At 36.1% G+C, this 19,197-nt stretch overlaps 1 protein-coding gene across 3 annotated transcripts in view; it reads left to right on the plus strand.

Annotated features, from left to right (window-relative positions):
* FAM13A (family with sequence similarity 13 member A) overlaps nucleotides 1–19,197 on the plus strand; it is a 432,557-nt gene that overhangs the window by 108,738 nt on the left and 304,622 nt on the right. For all 3 annotated transcript variants that reach the window (XM_071215588.1, XM_004480543.5, XM_058295541.2), the window contains exon 4: nucleotides 12,405–12,582. In XM_071215588.1, the coding sequence (XP_071071689.1) occupies nucleotides 12,405–12,582 (178 nt within the window). The remainder of the gene's footprint in view (nucleotides 1–12,404; nucleotides 12,583–19,197) is intronic.

The following is a 19,197-nucleotide window of genomic DNA, read 5'->3' on the forward strand; positions in this document are numbered from 1 at the left end:
CTACCCCTCACCCTGGGTTGGTATCCCAAACCTCCCCAGTCCTGTTATTATATGTATTATTTAATGTCTGTCTTCCTCCCCTCTGCTCAACCCCTCAACTACTAGAATATAAACTCTGTGTGGGTAGGGATTGTTGTCTGTTTTGTTTACTGATTTATTCCAAATGTTTAGAACTATGCCTTTGTGATAGTTTGAAGTTCTTTTATGAATCCTAAGATGAAAAAGATTATATTTTTGAGCTAATCCATTCCCGTGGGTGTGTGGCCTTTCAATTGGACTATATCAGTGAAACGTAGGCCAGCTTGGATCTCTGCCCTCTAGTTGGGTCTAATATAAATGGAGACACACAAAGAGAGACTCACAGAGTCAAAGGAACCCTTCACATTGATCCTGCCATGTAAGAGAAAGGGCTGCAGGAAAGCAGAGACATCCCAAGGACTGAGAGAGGTCCTGGAGTCTGGAACCAACAGAGCACAGAAGCACAGGAAGAGGTCCTCAAAGGGCTGAACCCATGGAGTAGCCAAGGCTCAGTAGATGAGCCCTGCCATGTGCCTGATAGTGCATAGCTGAAGTCGGGAGGAAAGCAAAGCAGTTGAGACTGACAAAGAAGGCCAGAAAGAGACAAGCCTTTCACCTGGTTGTCCACAGCTGAGCTCCAGGTGATGGTCGATTCTGGAGATGAAGGTGGAGACCTTGGCAGAGATCAGCGGCCATCTTCACCATGTGGCAGGACCCCAGAATCAATAGTAGCTGACCTTGGTGAGAAAGCATCTCTGATGGTGCCTTGGTCTGGACATTTCATAGCCTCAGACTGTAAGCTTTTACCTCAAATGAATCCCATTCATAAAAACCAGCCCATTTCTGGTACTTTGCATTGGTAGCTGTGTGGCAAACAGCCTGGCAGAGATAAATATTTTCAGAACGAATATTTCATGCAAGTTTTTTCATGTGTAAAACTTACACACAACGTATATCCAGAATCTACCCATGTCTTAAAATTTGTGGTAGTTTGAGGCTTTTATGGACCCCAGAAAAGATCATGCCCTTTAGCTAATTCATTGCTGGGGGTGTAAATCTATTCTAGGTGGAACCTTCCTTATGATTAGGTTTATTTCAGTAGGGCATGACCCAGGGTGGGTCTTAACTCTCTTACTGGAGTTCTTTATAAATGGGATGAATACAAAGAAAGGGAGCCTCAGACACAGAGAGAAACCCACTGAAGCAGAGAGAGGAAACCACGGCAACCAGGAACTGCAGGCACCAAGACCCAGAGGAGATGGGAAGTGGATTTGGTGCAACGGATAGAGTGTCCACCTACCACATGGGAGACCCAGGGTTCAAACCCAGGGCCTCCTGACCTGTGTGATGAGCTGGTCCACGCGCAGTGCTGATGTGTGCAAGGAATGCCGTGTCACGCAGGGATGTCCCCCTTGTAGGGGAGCCCCATGCACAAGGTGTGCACCCCATAAGGAGAGCTACCCAGTGTGAAAAAAGTGCAGCCCACCCAGGAGTGGCGCCACACACACAGAGAGCTGATGCAGCAAGATGACACAACAAAAAGAGAGATTCCCGGTGCTGCTGACAAGAATATAAGCGGACACAGAAGAATACACAGCGAATGGACAGAGAGGGCAGACAACTGGAGGGAAAGGGGAGAGAAATAAATAAAAAATAAATCTTTTAAAAAAAAAAGACCCAGAGGAGAAAGGAGGCACCACCATGTGCCTTCCCATTTGAGAGAGGGGTCCAGGATTGCTAGCAGCCTGTCTTTGGGGAGAGAGTGTCACCTGATGCCTTGATTTGGACATTTTTCTCAGCCTGAGAACTGTAAGCTTATAAATTAATAAATCCTGTTTGTAAAAGCCAACCCATTTCTGGTATATTGCTTTTGGCAGCTTTTTGCAAACTAAGACACTACCCACTGCTATCATTCTGGTCCAGGCCTCTAGCCGCTCTCTCCAGAACTGTCAGGGTAGACTTCTAACTAGTCTGATTTCAGACTTGCCTTCAACAGTCTAGTCTCCACACAGCAACCAGAGTGGTCCTTTTTAGTCAACGCAACACCCTCACTGTGGCATATGATAAGGTTGCAACAGTCTGCCCCTGTCCCTCTTCCCAGTGTCTCCTGATTTCTTTTCCTGTTACTCTCTCTACCTATCTCCACCTCAGGGCCTTGGCACTTGGTCTTCACTCTACCTGGAATGTTTTCCTGAATTCCTTCAGCCATCTACCAATTGTGACCATCAGAGGACAAGAATTTCTGTAAAATGTTGAATAACAGTAGGAATAGGCTTCCTTGACTTATTCCTGATTATATAGGGAAAGATTTCAGTCACTCATCAGTAAGTTGGATGTTAACTGTGGATTTTCCTAAATATGTCATTTATAATGTTGAGGAGCTTTCCTTTTATTCCTAGTTCTCTGATGTTTTTATCAAAAAAAGATGCTAGAGTTTGTCAGTTGCCTTTCCTTCTTGAATTGAGAAATTCATTTTTTTTCCTTCATTCTCTTAATGTGGTATTTTATATCAATTGATTTTCTTATATTTAAAGATCCTTGCATACCTGGGATAAATTGCACTTGATCCTGGTGTATAAAGCTTTTCATGAACTGTTGAGTTTGGTTTGCTAGTATTTAGTTGAGGATTTTTGTATCTATATTCATAAGAGATAGTGACCTATAATTTTCTTTTCTTGTGATATCTTTATCAGGTTTTTTTTTTTTATGAAGGTTATATTGATTAACATCATAGAATGTGTTTCCTCCTTTTCATTTTTTGGGGGAGGCTGATCAGGATTGGCATTAATTTTTCTTGGAATGTTTGGTAAAATTTCCCTTTGAAAACATTTGGTACTGGGGTTTTCTTCTCTGGGGGATTTTTGCTTACTAATTAAATTTATTAATTGTCTGTTGAGCTATTCTATTTCTTCTTGGATCAGTATATATAATTTGTGTGTTTGTAGGAATTTTTTCATTTCATGTAGGTTATCTAATTTCTTGGCATATAATTGTTCATAGATTCCTGTTATACTCATTATTTCACTGGGGTTGGTGCTAATGTCAACTTTTTCATTTCTGATTTTTGTTATTTATGCTATCTCTTTTTTTCCTTTTGGCTGTCTAGTTAAAAGTTTGTCAATTTTGTTGATATTTTCAAAGAACTTGCTTTTGGCTTTGTTGACTTTCTCTATTCTTTACTTTTCCTCTATTTTATTTATCTTCACTCTAATTTTGTTATTAACCTTTCTTTTACCAGCTTCAAGTTTATTTTCTGTTTGTTTGCTTTTTTGTTTGTTTTAGATCTTCCAGTTTTGAGGTTTGGTCATTGATTTGAGATCTTTTTTTGATGTAAGCATTTAGAGCTATAAATTTCTATTTCAGTACAGGCTCTGCTACATCCCAGAAGTTTCAATATGTTGTGTTGTCAATTTCATTTGCCTAAAGATATTTCTTTTTTTTTTTTAATTCAAAAAAATAAAATAACAAAGGCAGCACAACAAGTTATAGAAACATTACTCCTAATAATTTCTGTCCAGGCACATTTATCCTATCTAATTCCAACCACTAACTCAGTTTTTTCTGTGGTGTTCAGAAAGATACACAGATGAACACAGTTTAGTTAAATGACATAGTCAAGGTCTCCTTATTAATGAAAAAAAAATGAAGAAGAGAAAATAATGCTTAATCATATTCATGTCTCACAAAACCAAACCACATATTCTGTTTTTGTCCTTTAGTATTAATATAGTATGAACTTTGCTTTTACTATAAAAACACTACAATATTGTTGTTAACTATAAAGTCTGTAAATTACATTAGTTATATTTTTCCCACGTATCGCCACATTTTAACACCTTGCATTAGAACATTTCTATTTTATATTGTTAACTACAATCCTCATCTACTTCCCAAATCATTGTTATTATACATTCCCTGTATTATCCTCTAGCTATCTTCCAACTAACATTAAGCTCCCTAGACTACTCATTTCATTCACAATCACATCCCTGAATTATCAGTATTAGCTATATTCTTTATACTGTGTTATCATCATCTACTTACATTTGACCTTATTAAACATTCTACTTACATCCATAATCATCTCCCATTTCTAATCTAACATTCCACATCCCACCATCTACATTTCATAATCCAACTCCATAAGTATACTCATTGTATTTAGTGAGGTCCTAAAATATTTGTTTTTTTGTGTCAGGCTTATTTCCCTCAACATTATATCCTCAAGGTTCCTCTATGTTATCATGTGGTTTCCCATTTGATTTCTTCTTACAGATGAGTAATATTTTAGTGTATACATATACCACATCTTATTTTCCTATTCATTGTTTGACAGACACTCAGGTTGTTTCCAATTTTTAGCAGTTGTGAATAATGCCACCATGAACATCGATGTGCAAATATCTCTTCACATCCTTGTTTTCATTTCTTCTAAATCTATTCGTAGTAGTGGAATTGCTGGCTCATATGATCCTTCTATATTTAGTTTCCTGAGGAACTGTCAAATTGTTTAATACATATATATATATTTTAAGTTATTCAGATTACATAAATGTTACATAAAAACTATAGGATATTCCCATTGGTCCTGCTCCCCACACTGCCCACATTTACCCACATTAACAACATCCTTCATTAGTGTGGTACATTCATTGCAATTGATGAACTCATTTTGGAGCATTGCCACTAAGCATGGATTATAGTTTACATTGTAGTTTATACTCTCCCACACAATTCTGTAGGTTATGGCAAGATATATAATGGCCTGTTTCTGTTGCTGCAGTGTCATTCAGGACCATTCCCAATTCCCAAAAATGTCCCCTTATTACATCTGTTTTCCCTCTCCCTGACCTCAGAACTTCCAGTGGCCACTGCCTCCACATCAATGATAGAATTTCTTCCATTGCCCGAATCACACACAATAAGTCTATAGTAGAATACCAGTAAGTCTACACTAGTCCATAGTTCATTCCCCAATCCTGAGGATTCTGGGATGGTGATGCCCACTCCACCTCCAATTGAGAGGGGGCTTCAGTCCGTATGGCCAATGGATGGGACTTTCCTACTTGCAGTTGTAGACTCTCTTGGTTCCTTGGTATGGTGTTTGCCCATCATCTCCTCCTTGTTAGTTGTCTCGGGTGAGTCCAATGAACTGAAGAGTCGGTATTGCAACTCCATTGAGGCTCAAGGCTCAGCTGGCACATGGACAGCTCAAAGATTCAAGTGTCTTGGATGTATACCTACCAACTCCAGCACCAACTATAGGTTTAAATAGAAGGAACAGAAGAGCCATGTGTAGGGAAACCACAACTGAATCCAACTCTGTCACACTGGGGAGCACAAACTCCAAAGTAGGGCCTACTAGCAATGTACCAAACTCCTGAGCTATTTGCCCTGACCATAGTGCCTGGGTGTCTCTGAGCCCTCAGGAGCCCCACTATTTGGGGTAGTGTCTAATTCGGCAGTCAATGAGATGCTGCCAAGACATGCAGAAGCATAACCACCAGAAAGACCTCCTGACTCACTTTGAAGTCTCTTAGCCATATAAACTCATTTGTCTTTACTCTTTCCCCCTTTTGGCAAAGGTTTTTTTCCAGTTGCCTTGCTAGTTTGTGCTTGATAGTAATCCCTCAGTGCCAGGGAGGCTTATTCCTGGGTGTCCTGTCCCATGCTGGGGGGAAGTTATTACATTTGTATGGTGAGTTCTGCTTGGAGAGAGGCCACATTTGAGCAACAAGGAGACTCTCAGGAGTTAACTCTTAGGCACCCTATAGTACTAGGCTAAGTTTCCATTTCATGGGTAAAGGTTCATAAGCACAGTCATCAATATCAAGGACTCATCATTGGGCCATCCTCCTTCACTAGCCATTGCCTCTGTGCTTGGGTGATTCTTGCTGTTCATTAGAGAATGTGGCAATGTTCCCCAAAATGGAAATTCAATATTTTTTCAATTATTGTGTGAATCCTCACCCACTATGACAATACCCCATGAAATTTTTAACACATTTATATGACTCATATGTATGCCCAGGTGAAGTTCCTCCCTTGCATCCCCCCATCCTTGTGACCCCACACAAATGATCCTCCCCTTTCACAGTTGTAATGCTTCTGCAACCCAAAACTTCTTCAAAAATGAAATAGCCAAATAAAATTAATAAGAAAATGAAATAATAAAAATTTTAAAAATAAGGAATAAAATACAAAAAATTTAAAAATAAATTTAAAAAAATAATAAATATTTGGGATAATAAAAGACAATGAAAAAAACTTTTTTGACATTTTGCCTGTCATCACTGTAAGATTTGTTGTCCTGTATGTACAGTGACATTTTCTTCCATTTATTCCCCCAGTGTCTTACTTTCTTCATTTTGTCTTCCAAGTTTTAGTCACAGCAAAGTCACATACAGAATATAGGGGACTCCCATATACACAACAACCTCCCCCTTTTCCCCCTTCCCCTATAAAAAACATTTTTTACGTGTATGGTACATTGTTACAACTCATGTACAAGTATTGAAACATAGCTACCCACTGTGGTCAATAGTAGGGTCCTGCAAGAAGAGAAGCCTGGTGGTTGCCATGGGCCCCAAGGGGAAGGGAATGGAGGAATAAAATAGATGGAACAGGCAGCATTTTGAGGGCAATGGAAGTGTTCTACATGATCTTGCAATGATGTATACCATAAACCATAACATAAACCATTGACCATGGTTGGTAGTTTCTTTGTTTTTTTAAATTAAGATTTATTTATTTTATTTATCGTTATTTAACTTCCCCACACCCCCAATGGTTCTCTTATATGTCCATTATTTGATCATCTTCTCTAGAAGGTTGTGGGAACCAAAACTGGGATATCCCACATGAGAGGTGAATGCCCAATGGCCTGAGCCACATTTGTTTTCCAGGGGCTGCAGCTTCTACTGACTTGTGGCATCTGCTCCTTGCAAGAGGGGGTGTCATCTGGCCCATTGTGGTGGGGGGGTGGTGTCTAGCTTGTTGCAGCAGGGTGATGTCTGCTCATCTTTTAGGAGGCACTGAAACCTGAACCCGGTACCTCCCATTTGGTAGGTGGGTGCCCAACTGGTTGAGCCTCCATGTAGTTTTGACCTGCATTTCCTCAATAGCTAGTAATGTTGAATGTCCTTTCATGTGCCTTTTGGCCATTTGTGTTTCCATTTTGGAAAAATGTCTCTTCAAGTCTTTTGCCCATTTTATAATTGGCTTTCTTGTCATTTTGTTATTAAATTGTGTGATCTTTTTATATAACATGGAGATCAATGCCTTACCAGATACATGGTTTTAGAAGGTTTTTTTCCCATTGAGTTGACTGTTTTTTCACCTTTATAACAAAATCATTTGAAATACAAAAGTGTTTAATTTTGAGGCAGTCCCATTTATCTATTATTTTCTTTCGTTGCTCGTGCTTTGAGTGTGAGGGCCAAGAAACCACACCAAGAACAAGATCTTGAAGATATTTCCTTATGTTTTCTTCTAGGAGTTTTATTCTAGTCTTATATTTAGATCTTTGATCTATTTTGTATTAATTTTTTTATAAGGTGTGGGATAAGGTTCCTCTTTCCTTCTTTTAGATGTGGATATCCAGTTTTCCAAGGACCATTTTTTGAATAGACTGTTTTGATACAACTGAGTGGTTTACCACCTTGTAAAAAATCACATGACTATAGATGTGAAGGTCTATTTCTGAACTCTTAATTTCATTGGTGACAGCCTGTCTATCCTTATACCAGTACAATGTTGTTTTGTTTTTTTGTTGTTTTTTGTTTGTTTTGTTTTGTTTTTTACCACAGTAGCTAGATAATATGCTTTAAAGCCTGGAAGTGGGATTACTCCAACTTTGTTTTTTAAAGATATTTTTGGTATACAGGGACACTTACCTTTTCAGATAAGTCTTATAATTGACTTTTTTCATGTCTACAAAGAAGGACATTGGATTTTTTGGAGGATTGCATTAAATCTGTTATCAGTTGGTGTAGAATTGACATCTTAATGATATTTAGTCTTCTAACCCATGAACACAGAATATCCTTCCATTTATTTAGATCAACTTTGGTTTCTTTTACTTTCTTTGTAGTTTTCTGAATATAGGTCTTTTATGTCCTTGTTTAAATTTATTCCTAAATATTTGATTCTTTTAGTTGCTATTTTAAGTGGAATTTTTTCTGAATTCCTCCTCAGATTGCTCATTAGTAGTGTCTAGAAATGCATTTTTTTTTTCTTTTTCTTTTTTAGGCGGTACTGGGAATTGAACCAGGACCCAGTGCACTCAACCACTTAGCTACATGAACTCCTCAATGAGAATTGATTTCTTTCATTTCTTTGTTTGTTTTTAGGAGGCACCAGGGATCAAACCTGGGATCTCATACATGGGAAGCAGTCACTCCATGACTTGAACTTCAGCTCTTCCCCAAGAAACACTGATTTTTGCATATTGCTCTGGTATCCTGCCACTTTCCTGTAATAGTGTGTAGGTTCTAATAGGGTTTTTTTTTTGTGGATTTTTCAGGATTTTGTAAGTATAGGATCATATCATAAGCAAAAAGTGGAAATTTTACTTCTTCTCTTCTAATTTGGGTACCTTTTATTTTTTTTTCTTGCCTAATTGCTCTATCTAGAACTTCTAGCACCATATTGAATAACAGTGGAAAGAGTGGTTATCCTTGTCTTCTCGGTGGGAAAGTGTTCTGTCTTTCTCCACTGAGTCCAATGTTAGCTGTGGGTTTTTCTTATATGCAGTTTATCATATTGAGAAAATTTCCTTGTATTTCTATCTTTGAGAATGTTTTAAACAAAAAAGACGCTGGGTTTTGTCAGATGCATTTTCTGCATCAATCTAGAGGATCATGTGATTTTTCTTCTTCAATTTATCAATGTGGTGAAATTCACCAGTATTAACTTACTGCAGTTTATCAGCCTTTTCTTCCCACTCTTCCCTGGATATTGCACAGTATTCTGCTAGACTCTAGAGTTTCATAATAGTTGATTCAGACAGTTCTTGCCAGTTTAATAGTTTTTCTTGTGGAGGGACCTACACCTGGAGCTTTTTATTCCACCATTTTCCCACACTCTTCTCATTCCCACACTTCATTGCCACCCTAGGCATTCCTTAAAGAGCTTCCATTAGTGGTGTTGAACAATTAGTATTCTGACACACAGAGAAACTTACCTGTAGGATTGCTGCAGGCTGGCAGTAATGGTGATATTTACCACATATTTCTGGAAAAGTAGTGCAAATTGCTGATTCTCAGTATATTAGCACATAATCAGTATGAAAATAGGTAAGTAGAAATGCCGTGGTAATGAATTAAGGCCTTTACTTCAAAGTCAGTTTATATGAACAGTGATTTAGGAGATGTATTATAATATTTAAGGTTTAAATGTGGGTGTGCTGCTGTCAAATCAGCTGATACAGAGGGCACTCCATACTTTGCCTACTGAATGAATTCATGAATCCATATTTTATCATAGGATACAGAAATTCTTTTTAGAATTACTTTAGAAGAAAGAGATAAAGTAGATGTAAGATACTTTTTCCTCACTTCTTTTTGTCTTTTTAAAATATATTCAGATATTCTTCCATTCATGCATAAAGAATTTAATGTTACTTTGTTAAACATGTTTGAAATTCTCTAAGTATATCTGTCTCCATTCTCATTATTTGTTATTTTTTCCTGAAAAAATTATATATTGAATTTTAAAAAATGGAAGTAAAGGATGCAAGTGCTTCTTTTTCAAGGATGTTATTGTCCTACATTGGTAGTTATTTGAGTATTTGTTTTATTTTTCTGATGTCTTCACACATTGCATGCCTTAGGGTTTGAGGTTTCATTTCAGTGCCAGAAGGCCAGAAGTTCATTATCAAGGCTATTGGAATGTTCTTGCTTGTGTCTTTAAATGCTGTGTACTACACCACAATTTTAAACTGAGAGTACACACCCAGAAAACAACCAGAATCACTTTGAATTAGTCACCATTAAAAAAAAAGGTAAAATGGATTACATTTTCTCTGAGTTTGTATTTTTTTATTTTTATAATATGAAGGTGTTTGAAATGGGCAGTCTTCAGTTAGTTTTGAATCATTCCAAACTTATTTCTATTTCTTATATATTCCTTCTTGTCAGGATCACTGTGTAGTGGAAAACAATACCATCATAAGCAGTATACCACCTATTCTTATGGATTCTCAAGTATTTTTAAAGGATTTCTTTCATTTTAAAATGTAATTTTAATTAATGTAAAGAACTTTTAACACTGATAAATCTTTTTTTAAAAGATTTATTCATTTATATTCCTCCCCCCCGACCCCAATTTTCTGTTCTCTGTGTCCATTCGCCACGTGTTTTTTTTTAAATAGCTTTTCTTAGAAAAGATTTATTTATTTATTTATTTATTTCTCTCCCCTTCCCCTCCACCCCTGTATTCTGTTCTCTGTGTCTATTTGCTGTGTCTTCTTTGTCCGCTTCTGTTGTCAGCGGCATGGGAATCTGTGTTTCTTTTTGTTGCGTCATCTTGCTGCGTCAGTTCTCCATGTGTGCGGTACCATTCCTGGGCAGGCTGTACTTTCCTTCGTGCTGAGCACCTCTCCTTACGGGGCGCACTCCTTGCACTTGGGGCTCCCCTACACGGGGTACACCCCTGTGTGGCAGGGCACTCCTTGCGCGCACCAGCACTGCGCATGGGCCAGCTCCACACGGGTCAAGGAGGCCCGGGGTTTGAACCACAGACCTCCCATGTGGTAGATGGACGCCCTAACCACTGGGCCAAGTCCACTTCCCCTGATAAATCTTTTTTGTCCTAAAAATTATATAACTTATTGGCTCTAACATACATTGCCTGTGAACCATGTGAAATAATAATGATATCAAACAAAAATGTTTTCTGAAAAGATTCTAACAAAGATCAAAATGTACATATTTTTGGCATTGCTTTTTTTAATTAACTCTAACATTCACAAAGATGAAATGGTCTCATATTAATTATCATTTTAATTAAAACTTTTGTACTCATAAAACCAATTTAATGACAACAAAAGTAAAATAAGTGATTTTGTTTGTTAGTACTTTAAAGCTATCAATTCTTAAGCCTCAGAGCAACCCTTGAGGGAGTAGTTACTACCATTTACCAATAAGGAAACCAAAGAAGAAAGACTTTGGTAAAGAGCCGAAGGTTACACAGCTGCTAGGTGCCAGAACCAGGATCCTAAACCAGGTTGTCTGATTCTTGAGTCTTTGTTCTTAGCTGTGCTGCAGCCACTTGGTATCACTTTGTGTGATTCTCCATGTATTTTCACTTCTTGTCAGTGTTGTCATCATATTCATGCATTTTGAAATAGTAACTAGCCCTCTCTCTCTTTCTTTGTATGTCATTTGCAGTACTTGTCTGTTTCTTGTTCGGTTGATTGGCCGAAGTATCTGACAACTAAATGAATGATTCTAATCTGTGTACTGAGCATGACTAGATTAAGTTTTTACTTAGTTAGAGTTCTGTCAAAAGGAGAGGTTTTGATTATTCCCCTAAACTCTCTGCTATAAAATATTTGTATTTTCCTCTCTAGCAAGAGGTACACAAAATTATTTAATTTAACAACTTTGACGAAAGAAACACATCTCAGAGAATTGAGAGGCCCTTTTCTTATGTACACCTGTGAATCTTAGCAAATTCTCAGATATTTTTGGCTGAATGCATGGTTATGAGGCTTTTGTATGACAGGCACATATTGTATTCTAACCTCTGACATGAATGGAGATCCAAAAGCTATAAACTTGGAGAGGGGGATGATGTTGCATAATGAGTATAGAGTTTTTGTCTGGGGTAATGAAAAAGTTTTGGTAGTGATTGTTGCTGCACACACTGTAAATGTAATTAATGCCACTGAAATTTATACTTAAATATGGTGAAAATGGCAACTTTTAAGTTACATATATTATACCATAAAATTTTTTTTAAAGGTATGAAAAATTGAAACTTTCCTTCAGTTTTCTCTGTGAACAATATCCTGATCACCAACTTTAGTGTCTCTTATGATGAGCCAAGAAAGTCTCTAGTGTAAAATTTTATTCAACCAAGAGATTCTTAAGGACAAAAAATCAAATTCCAGTTTGGATAAGAACACAATCTTTTATTTGGAGGTTCACAAACTTGAACTCATTTTTTTTTTAACTGAATAAAGCACTTAATAAAGCTCATGGTTTTCAGGAGTTCTTGAATAAGTTAAAAGTTCTTTAACATAAGAAAAATAAAAGTCAAATGCCCAAGGATCCAGAAAGGCAGAAATATAATTTATGTAATGGCCTGTCTCATTCTCTAAGTACTTGTTGCTGTTACTGTGAACTATGTCTGAGAACATTTTTTATTCTATTTCTTTCCAGATGACAGAAATGATGCTCAAGAGAGTAGCTTAAGAGACTTAATAAACGAGCTGCCAGAAACCCACTACTGTCTCCTGAAGTACCTGTGCCAGTTCTTGACGAAAGTAGCCCAGCATCACGTGCAGAATCGCATGAATGTTCACAATCTCGCCACTGTATTTGGGCCAAATTGCTTTCAGTAAGTTAGTGGGGTTTTGCTGTTAATATCATTACGTACCTCTTTTCCTTTACTCCCACCCAAAATGACTGGGATATAGAAGCATATTTCAGATTGAAAAGTCAACTAGTCCACATAAATAAGTGTTGGAGAAATTCCATTTTATTCTAGGGCATTTTAGCATTGTTTTTCATTCCAATTTAAAAGAAGGCGTATATGCCTTCTTTAGGCAGCCAGAGTTTACAATAAACCAAACAACCTTATTTAAAATTTGGAGAATAAGTTTTATTTTACTAAAAAGGATTTTTCCCCATGTAATCTGAAATGTTGATTGGCAAGAAGTGAAGCAGTTTCATATGTAGCATATAATTTTTTGATAGTGGTAGAGTTGAAATCATTGCTAATAGATGGGAATTTATAAGCAAGATATGCCAGTGACTCAGTGACAGATATAACCTCAACTTCACTTATTTATGTTTTTAAAGAAATAAACTCCTGTGCTTTGGTAGATGCTTTCTCACTAGCCAGAAAATTTTTTGCAGAGCTTCATAATTTGTTATTTTCCCAGTTATTCTTGTTGACAGTAGATTGATCTATGAAACATGATCTAGCAATCCAAGGACTTTGCTTTTAGCTTTCCTGTTAATCCCCTCTGATATAAAACATGGTCCTGCTAGTTATACAAAGAGAGAGGAAAGGAAGGTGGGAAGGAACACTCATACTTTAAATACTCTTAGAAATTCTCAGCAAGTGTTTCTTAAGGTTGCATTTGCTTATCCCGTGCAGTAATCTACACGCTCGTTCAGCTGCCCAGAACTAGGAACTTCACAGTTCTTGGAATGACCATCTAAGGAAAGATCCTGCCCTAGATCATAGTGACTGTTGGGATCCTCATTGGCTCTAATAACCATCCCCACAGTAACTATAGATTTTCCATTTTAGATGATGGCATTTCATGATATCTATTAGAGCCTCTTAAATAAATGTATCAAATACTAATTATTCTTATCTTATTAAGATCAGTGGTAATAAAAAGATTGTATTTATTCTTTCTGTAGAGCAAGCTTTTGTTTGGTGACTTACATGTGAGAAATAAAGGTATAAACAGAAAACTATTCCATAGTTTTGAAACCCTGGAATCTATAAGAGATAAAAGTGATTTCATAAATAGAATGCTTAATTAATAACATACAGATTCATACCTTACTGCTGACTGTATATTGGGTTTGACCTGGAATTTTTGGTAACCTGCTTCAGTTGGTCGATCAAAATATCTTTGGGAAAAATACATCCTGATTATATACTTTCAGATTTTGGAATGAGGGTGGTATTTGAATTTCTCTGTATCCTCTGTTCATATCCTGTGCTTTTATATTTTATATTATTTTGTTTTTTTCTTACTACTTTGTAGGAGGTCTTCAAGTATTTCAGAAATTAATCTTTTGTCTGATATAAATCTTGCAAAGTTTCCTTATCCTATTGTGTGTCTTTTAGCTTTATTTATGATACTTTATTATATTAAATGCTTTACATTTTAATTTCCTTAAATGTATCAACCTTTTCCGTTTTGATTTCTGGGGATTCGTGTCTTGCTTAACAATATTGCCTAATCATGAAGGCATTAAAATGTACATATTTCCTTCTGATATATTTTTAGCTTTTTACTTTATCCAGAATTTATTTTTGTTTAGGATGTGATATATGGATGCAATTTGATTTTTCTTCAAATAGATCGCCAATTATCCCCAAACCATTCACTGAATACAATAGTGTATTGCTAATTGGCAATGACAACTTTTTACATATTAATTGCTCACATATTAGCATGAGTCTGTTGTAAGTTTTTATAATGGTTCTTCGTTGTCTTCCTCCTCTATTTTTCTATTCCCTTTTTTGGGATTTTGGAATCTCTGTGTAAAGTTTTGTTTTAAAAAATACTCTGACATTTTTAAGCGCGGTTTCAAGAAAAACTGAGGAGACTTGACATTTCCAATATTTTTTCATGCCCACCACAAAATGATAGGTTTCTGAATTTATTGAGGTCTTGTCTTATGCCTTTCAAAATGATTTTATGTTTTTTTTCCTTTCCAAAGTAGGTTTTTATGATATGGTTTTTTTCTAGATTTTCACCTTTTTTTGTTTTTGTTTTGCTTGTGAATGGGGTTTTTTAAAATGTTTTTACTCTTTAGTGCTGCTATATAAGAAATATACATATATTGATCTTATATTCAGCAGACTTGCTGAGTCTGCTTAGCTCTGATAGTTTAGCTGATTCTCTTAGATTATCAAAGTAAAACCATAATAAATTCTGAGAACAATGATAGAGTTTTCCCTTTCATTTCAATACTCTACTTCTTTTTATTTATCTCTTTTTATTGACAAGAACCTTTAGGAACATTCTACCCTTAGTGGAATGCTTCTAATGTTTTGTTATTGAGTATGATGTTTGCTGTTAGATTTTGACACCTACACTATGAAAGAGAGCAAATTCTTGTTTTCCTAAGAGGTTTCTTTAAAATCAGAATTTATTTTGAATATTATCAAATTCTTTTTAAAAGATTCATTTTTATTTTTATCTCCCCCCCAGCCCTTGAGGCTTGCTTGCTCTCTGCTCTCTGTGTCCATTTGCTGTGCTTCTTCTGCTTGTCTCCTTGTCTCCCTTTGTTGCGTCATCTTGCGGTGCCAGCTCTCCACGGGCGCGGGCTGTCAGCTCTCCATGGGCACGGGCCAGCTTGCCTTCACAAGGAGGCCCTGGGATGTGAGCCCAATCAATTGACCCATAGCTGCTTCCTATCAAATGTTTTTGACCATGCTTTCTAACACGTTGGAATAGGAAGATATTTGCAGTCACATTTTAAGAGAAGAAAAAATGATAGCTAATAAGTATGTGGTACTTACTATGTACCAGGAACAATTATGCCAGACCCAGAACAGTTATATAAGTTCTTTACAACTATTAACTCTTTTAATGTTTTTTGTGTATATATATCAAGCAATTGTGTGTATATATACATATATATGTGTATATATACACACACACACACACACAGACATATATATAATGCTAGCCTTGTCCAGTGTGGTATCAGGGTTATGTTAGCCTCTAAGACAAGTGAGAAGCATTCCATAATTTTCTATAGTATGTAAAATTCCTGTCTCATGAAATTTTAATTGAGCTGTCAGCATCTGAGTGTTGATTTCTGATACCTTCTTAATTTCTTCCATGGAGTTTGTCTAGTCAGGATTTTTATTTTTTTACTATTAATCAAGTTAATTTTAGTAATTTCTGTTTACTTAGAAAATCACTTTAAATAAGTTAAATAGGTTAAATACCTAATTTTTCAAATTAATGTGATGTAATACAAGAATTATTTTTAAATTTTTAAATTTTTAAATTTCTCCTTATCAGTTGTTATGTCTTCTTTCTCTTTTCTAATATTTAATTTTGCCTTTTCTCTATTTCCTTTATCAGAGGGACTAAAATTTTGTCAATTTATTGTTCTTTTTAAACAGTCCACTTTTTACTGAATAAATCTTCTTGAAAAATATTTCTACTTCATTGTTTTCTACCTTTATTTTATTAATAAATTTGAATTTATTTAGTTGTTTTCCTTGCTTTTTTCCCAGTTTTTAATTATGAAAAATTTCAAACATATAAAGGATTTGAAAGAGCAGTACCATAATCATTCACTATCAATTTGAAAGAATCATAGTCATCATCCATTTTCTCATTGTCATTGAGCCATTTGACATAAGTTGCAGACATCCTGATATTTCAGATTCATACCAAATCTTGCATTACTTCAAAATAAGGACATTTTACAACATAATTATAGCTATATAACAATATATGCATAACCATACATGTAACTTCATACATATGGCCATACATAATGTATTACATATAAGTAAATTGACAGTTTTGCAGCATAATTTGGATAGTCCATATTCATATAACCCTAATTTGTCACAACGTCTTTAATGCTTTTTTTCTCTAACCATGATGCAATGGTTCATGCACTGTTTTATTTATGTTTCTTTAGTTCCTTAACATAGAACTGCCCAGTACTTCCTTTGTGTGTATATGTACACATGTGTTATTTTATTGTTGTTTTGTTTTTATTTATGTTTAACCACATTTTTTAATAGAACAGTTGTAAGTTTACAGAAATATCATGCAGAAAATACAGAGTTCCTGTATACCCCTCACAACACAATTCTCCCTCTTATTAACATTTTACATTACTGTAGTTCCTTTGTTACAATTGTTGAAACAATATTAAGCACATTAATTTTTTGATTAGGCCTAGCCTTTTGGAATGTTGCACATTCTGGATTTTTTTAATTGTTTCTTCATGACACCATTTAAGTTCTTTTTCTATCCCCTGGATTTTCTGTAGCCAGGAAGTCAAATATAAAGTTTTGGTTAGATTCAGGTTAAATATTTTGGCAAGAACACTTCATTACTGATACTGTATACCTTATTTTGCTTCCTATTAGGAGCCACGTAAAGTTAGATTGCCCCACACATTGATGTTTAGTTTGATTTTTTTAGTTAAGTTCACCATGTCCAAATCTCTCCATTGTAGAGGTATGACTTTCTCCTTGCAATTAGCAAATTCCTTGTCAATAGCAAGTCATGTGGATTGAACTGTGTACCCTAGTTTGGACTTATTCTATGTCTTGTTCTGCATTCTAGTGGTTGTGGATGCATGGTAAATAGGATCTCCTCAAAATGTTACTTCAGTTAAGGTGGGACCCAACTAAATCAAATTAGTCTTTAATCCAGATCACTGGAGTCCTTTATAAAGAGAGTGAAAGTCAGACAGAGAAAGAAGCCATGGGGAGCAGCCTGTAGCAAAAACTCAGTGGAACCTGGAAGAGAAAGAAGATACTACTGTGTGCATTGCTATGTGACAGAAAACCCAAGGAACCCCAAAGATTGCGGACCAAAGAACCGACCCCTAGAGAAAGCAAGCCTGCTGGCCTCTGGAACCATGAGCCAATAAGTTCCCGTTATTAAGCAAACCCATTGAATGATGTTTGTTTTAGCAGCTAGGAAACTAACCTAGATAGTACCATAAGAATTTTAAAGGATAGCTTTGGCTATGCATGATTTTATGTTTACATTCTGACTTGGAAACTAATCTCAAGAACTCCTAAACAGTAACTCCAATGTAAATGTTATACTTCACCACTATTATCATTTGACTTCTTTGAACTTGAAAATAGGGTTCAAGGCCAAGTATCAATAATATTAGAAAAAACCTAAATATTAGTATTTGCTATTATTTTGGAGCTAATTTTAAAAACTACTTATTGGGTGATGTTATTGAAGAGACAAAAAATTCCCTAATGGCCTTTAGCTGAGGGGTTTGTTTGTTTGTTTATTTGGTTGCTTGATAATATTCTTGATACTTTGCATTAAACCAAGTAGGCACACTTAGTCTTCATTATTTAATAATATTAATGTCTTTAATCTGCAATAATTAAAACAAATCTGTTAGCTACTGATAGCTACTGATGAGTAAGGCATTTTATTCAGATTCATTTCATTTCTTTGCTCCATTTTTCTTTTACTTATAGACCTGTAAGTTAATCCTATCCCTTGTGTGGTAGTTTGGACCAATGTATGCAGAAAAACATATTCTTAAACTTAATCCCTTCCTGTGGGTGTGGAGCGCTTGGAAATAGGACCTTTTGATGAGGATACTTCAGATTAGGTGTTGCCCAGGATGGGTCTTACTATTAGTGAAGGCCTTATAGGAAAGGTTACAGAGAGAGACAAAAAACCATCAAGTGAGCAGCCAGAAGCTGAAAGTCAACAGAATTTAGGAGAGACCAGCAGGGGCTTCCATTTGCATTGCTTGTCTAGGACTTGCATTTGCCCATGACCAAGGATCACTAGCAGCCAGCCTTGTAGCACCAGTCTTCAGGAAGAATCACCTTGATGAAGCCTTGATTTGGACTTCTAACCTCAAAACCACAAGGCAATAAATTCCCATTGTTTAAGCTTACCCATTGCATAGTATTTGCTTTAGCAATGAGGAAATTAAAACCCCTTGAAACAGGTGTTTCAATGCTAATCAATAAGATTATCACTAATATTATAGGTATTTTTAAAGTTTAAAGAGAAAATCACCTTCAGATTTTGAATGTTAAGCCCTTCCTTATAGCTTTTTGCTTCATGGAATCACAAAAAGATTTTACAACTACTATTGTCCTCCTTAAAGCCTTGCAGATGAGTATCACAGTAAGTTAGTGGTACTAAATCACCAGCTCATAAAGTATAGTCCCACTATCTTCATGTAAATGTGTGTGATTACATCTTTGGACATCAGTAAATGTTAGATGAGATCAGCTAAATCTGCAGGACACAAACAGGATGTGTGATCTGATAAGGCTATTACAATGTTGTTGTCATCTTATCTACTAACTGCTAGCAGGCAGCTGTGTTTGTTTTGAAGCCCAAATGTTACTTTTTTTTTTTTTAATTTCTCCACCCTTCCTCCCCCACACCCCAGTTGTCTGTTCTCTTGTCCATTTGCTGCGTGTTCTTCTTTGTCTGCTTCTGTTGTTGCCAGCAGCATGGAAATATGTGTTTCTTTTTGTTGCGTCATCTTGCTGTGTCAGCTC

This window comes from Dasypus novemcinctus, chromosome 1, assembly GCF_030445035.2.
Source record: "Dasypus novemcinctus isolate mDasNov1 chromosome 1, mDasNov1.1.hap2, whole genome shotgun sequence".
NCBI lineage: Eukaryota > Metazoa > Chordata > Mammalia > Cingulata > Dasypodidae > Dasypus > Dasypus novemcinctus.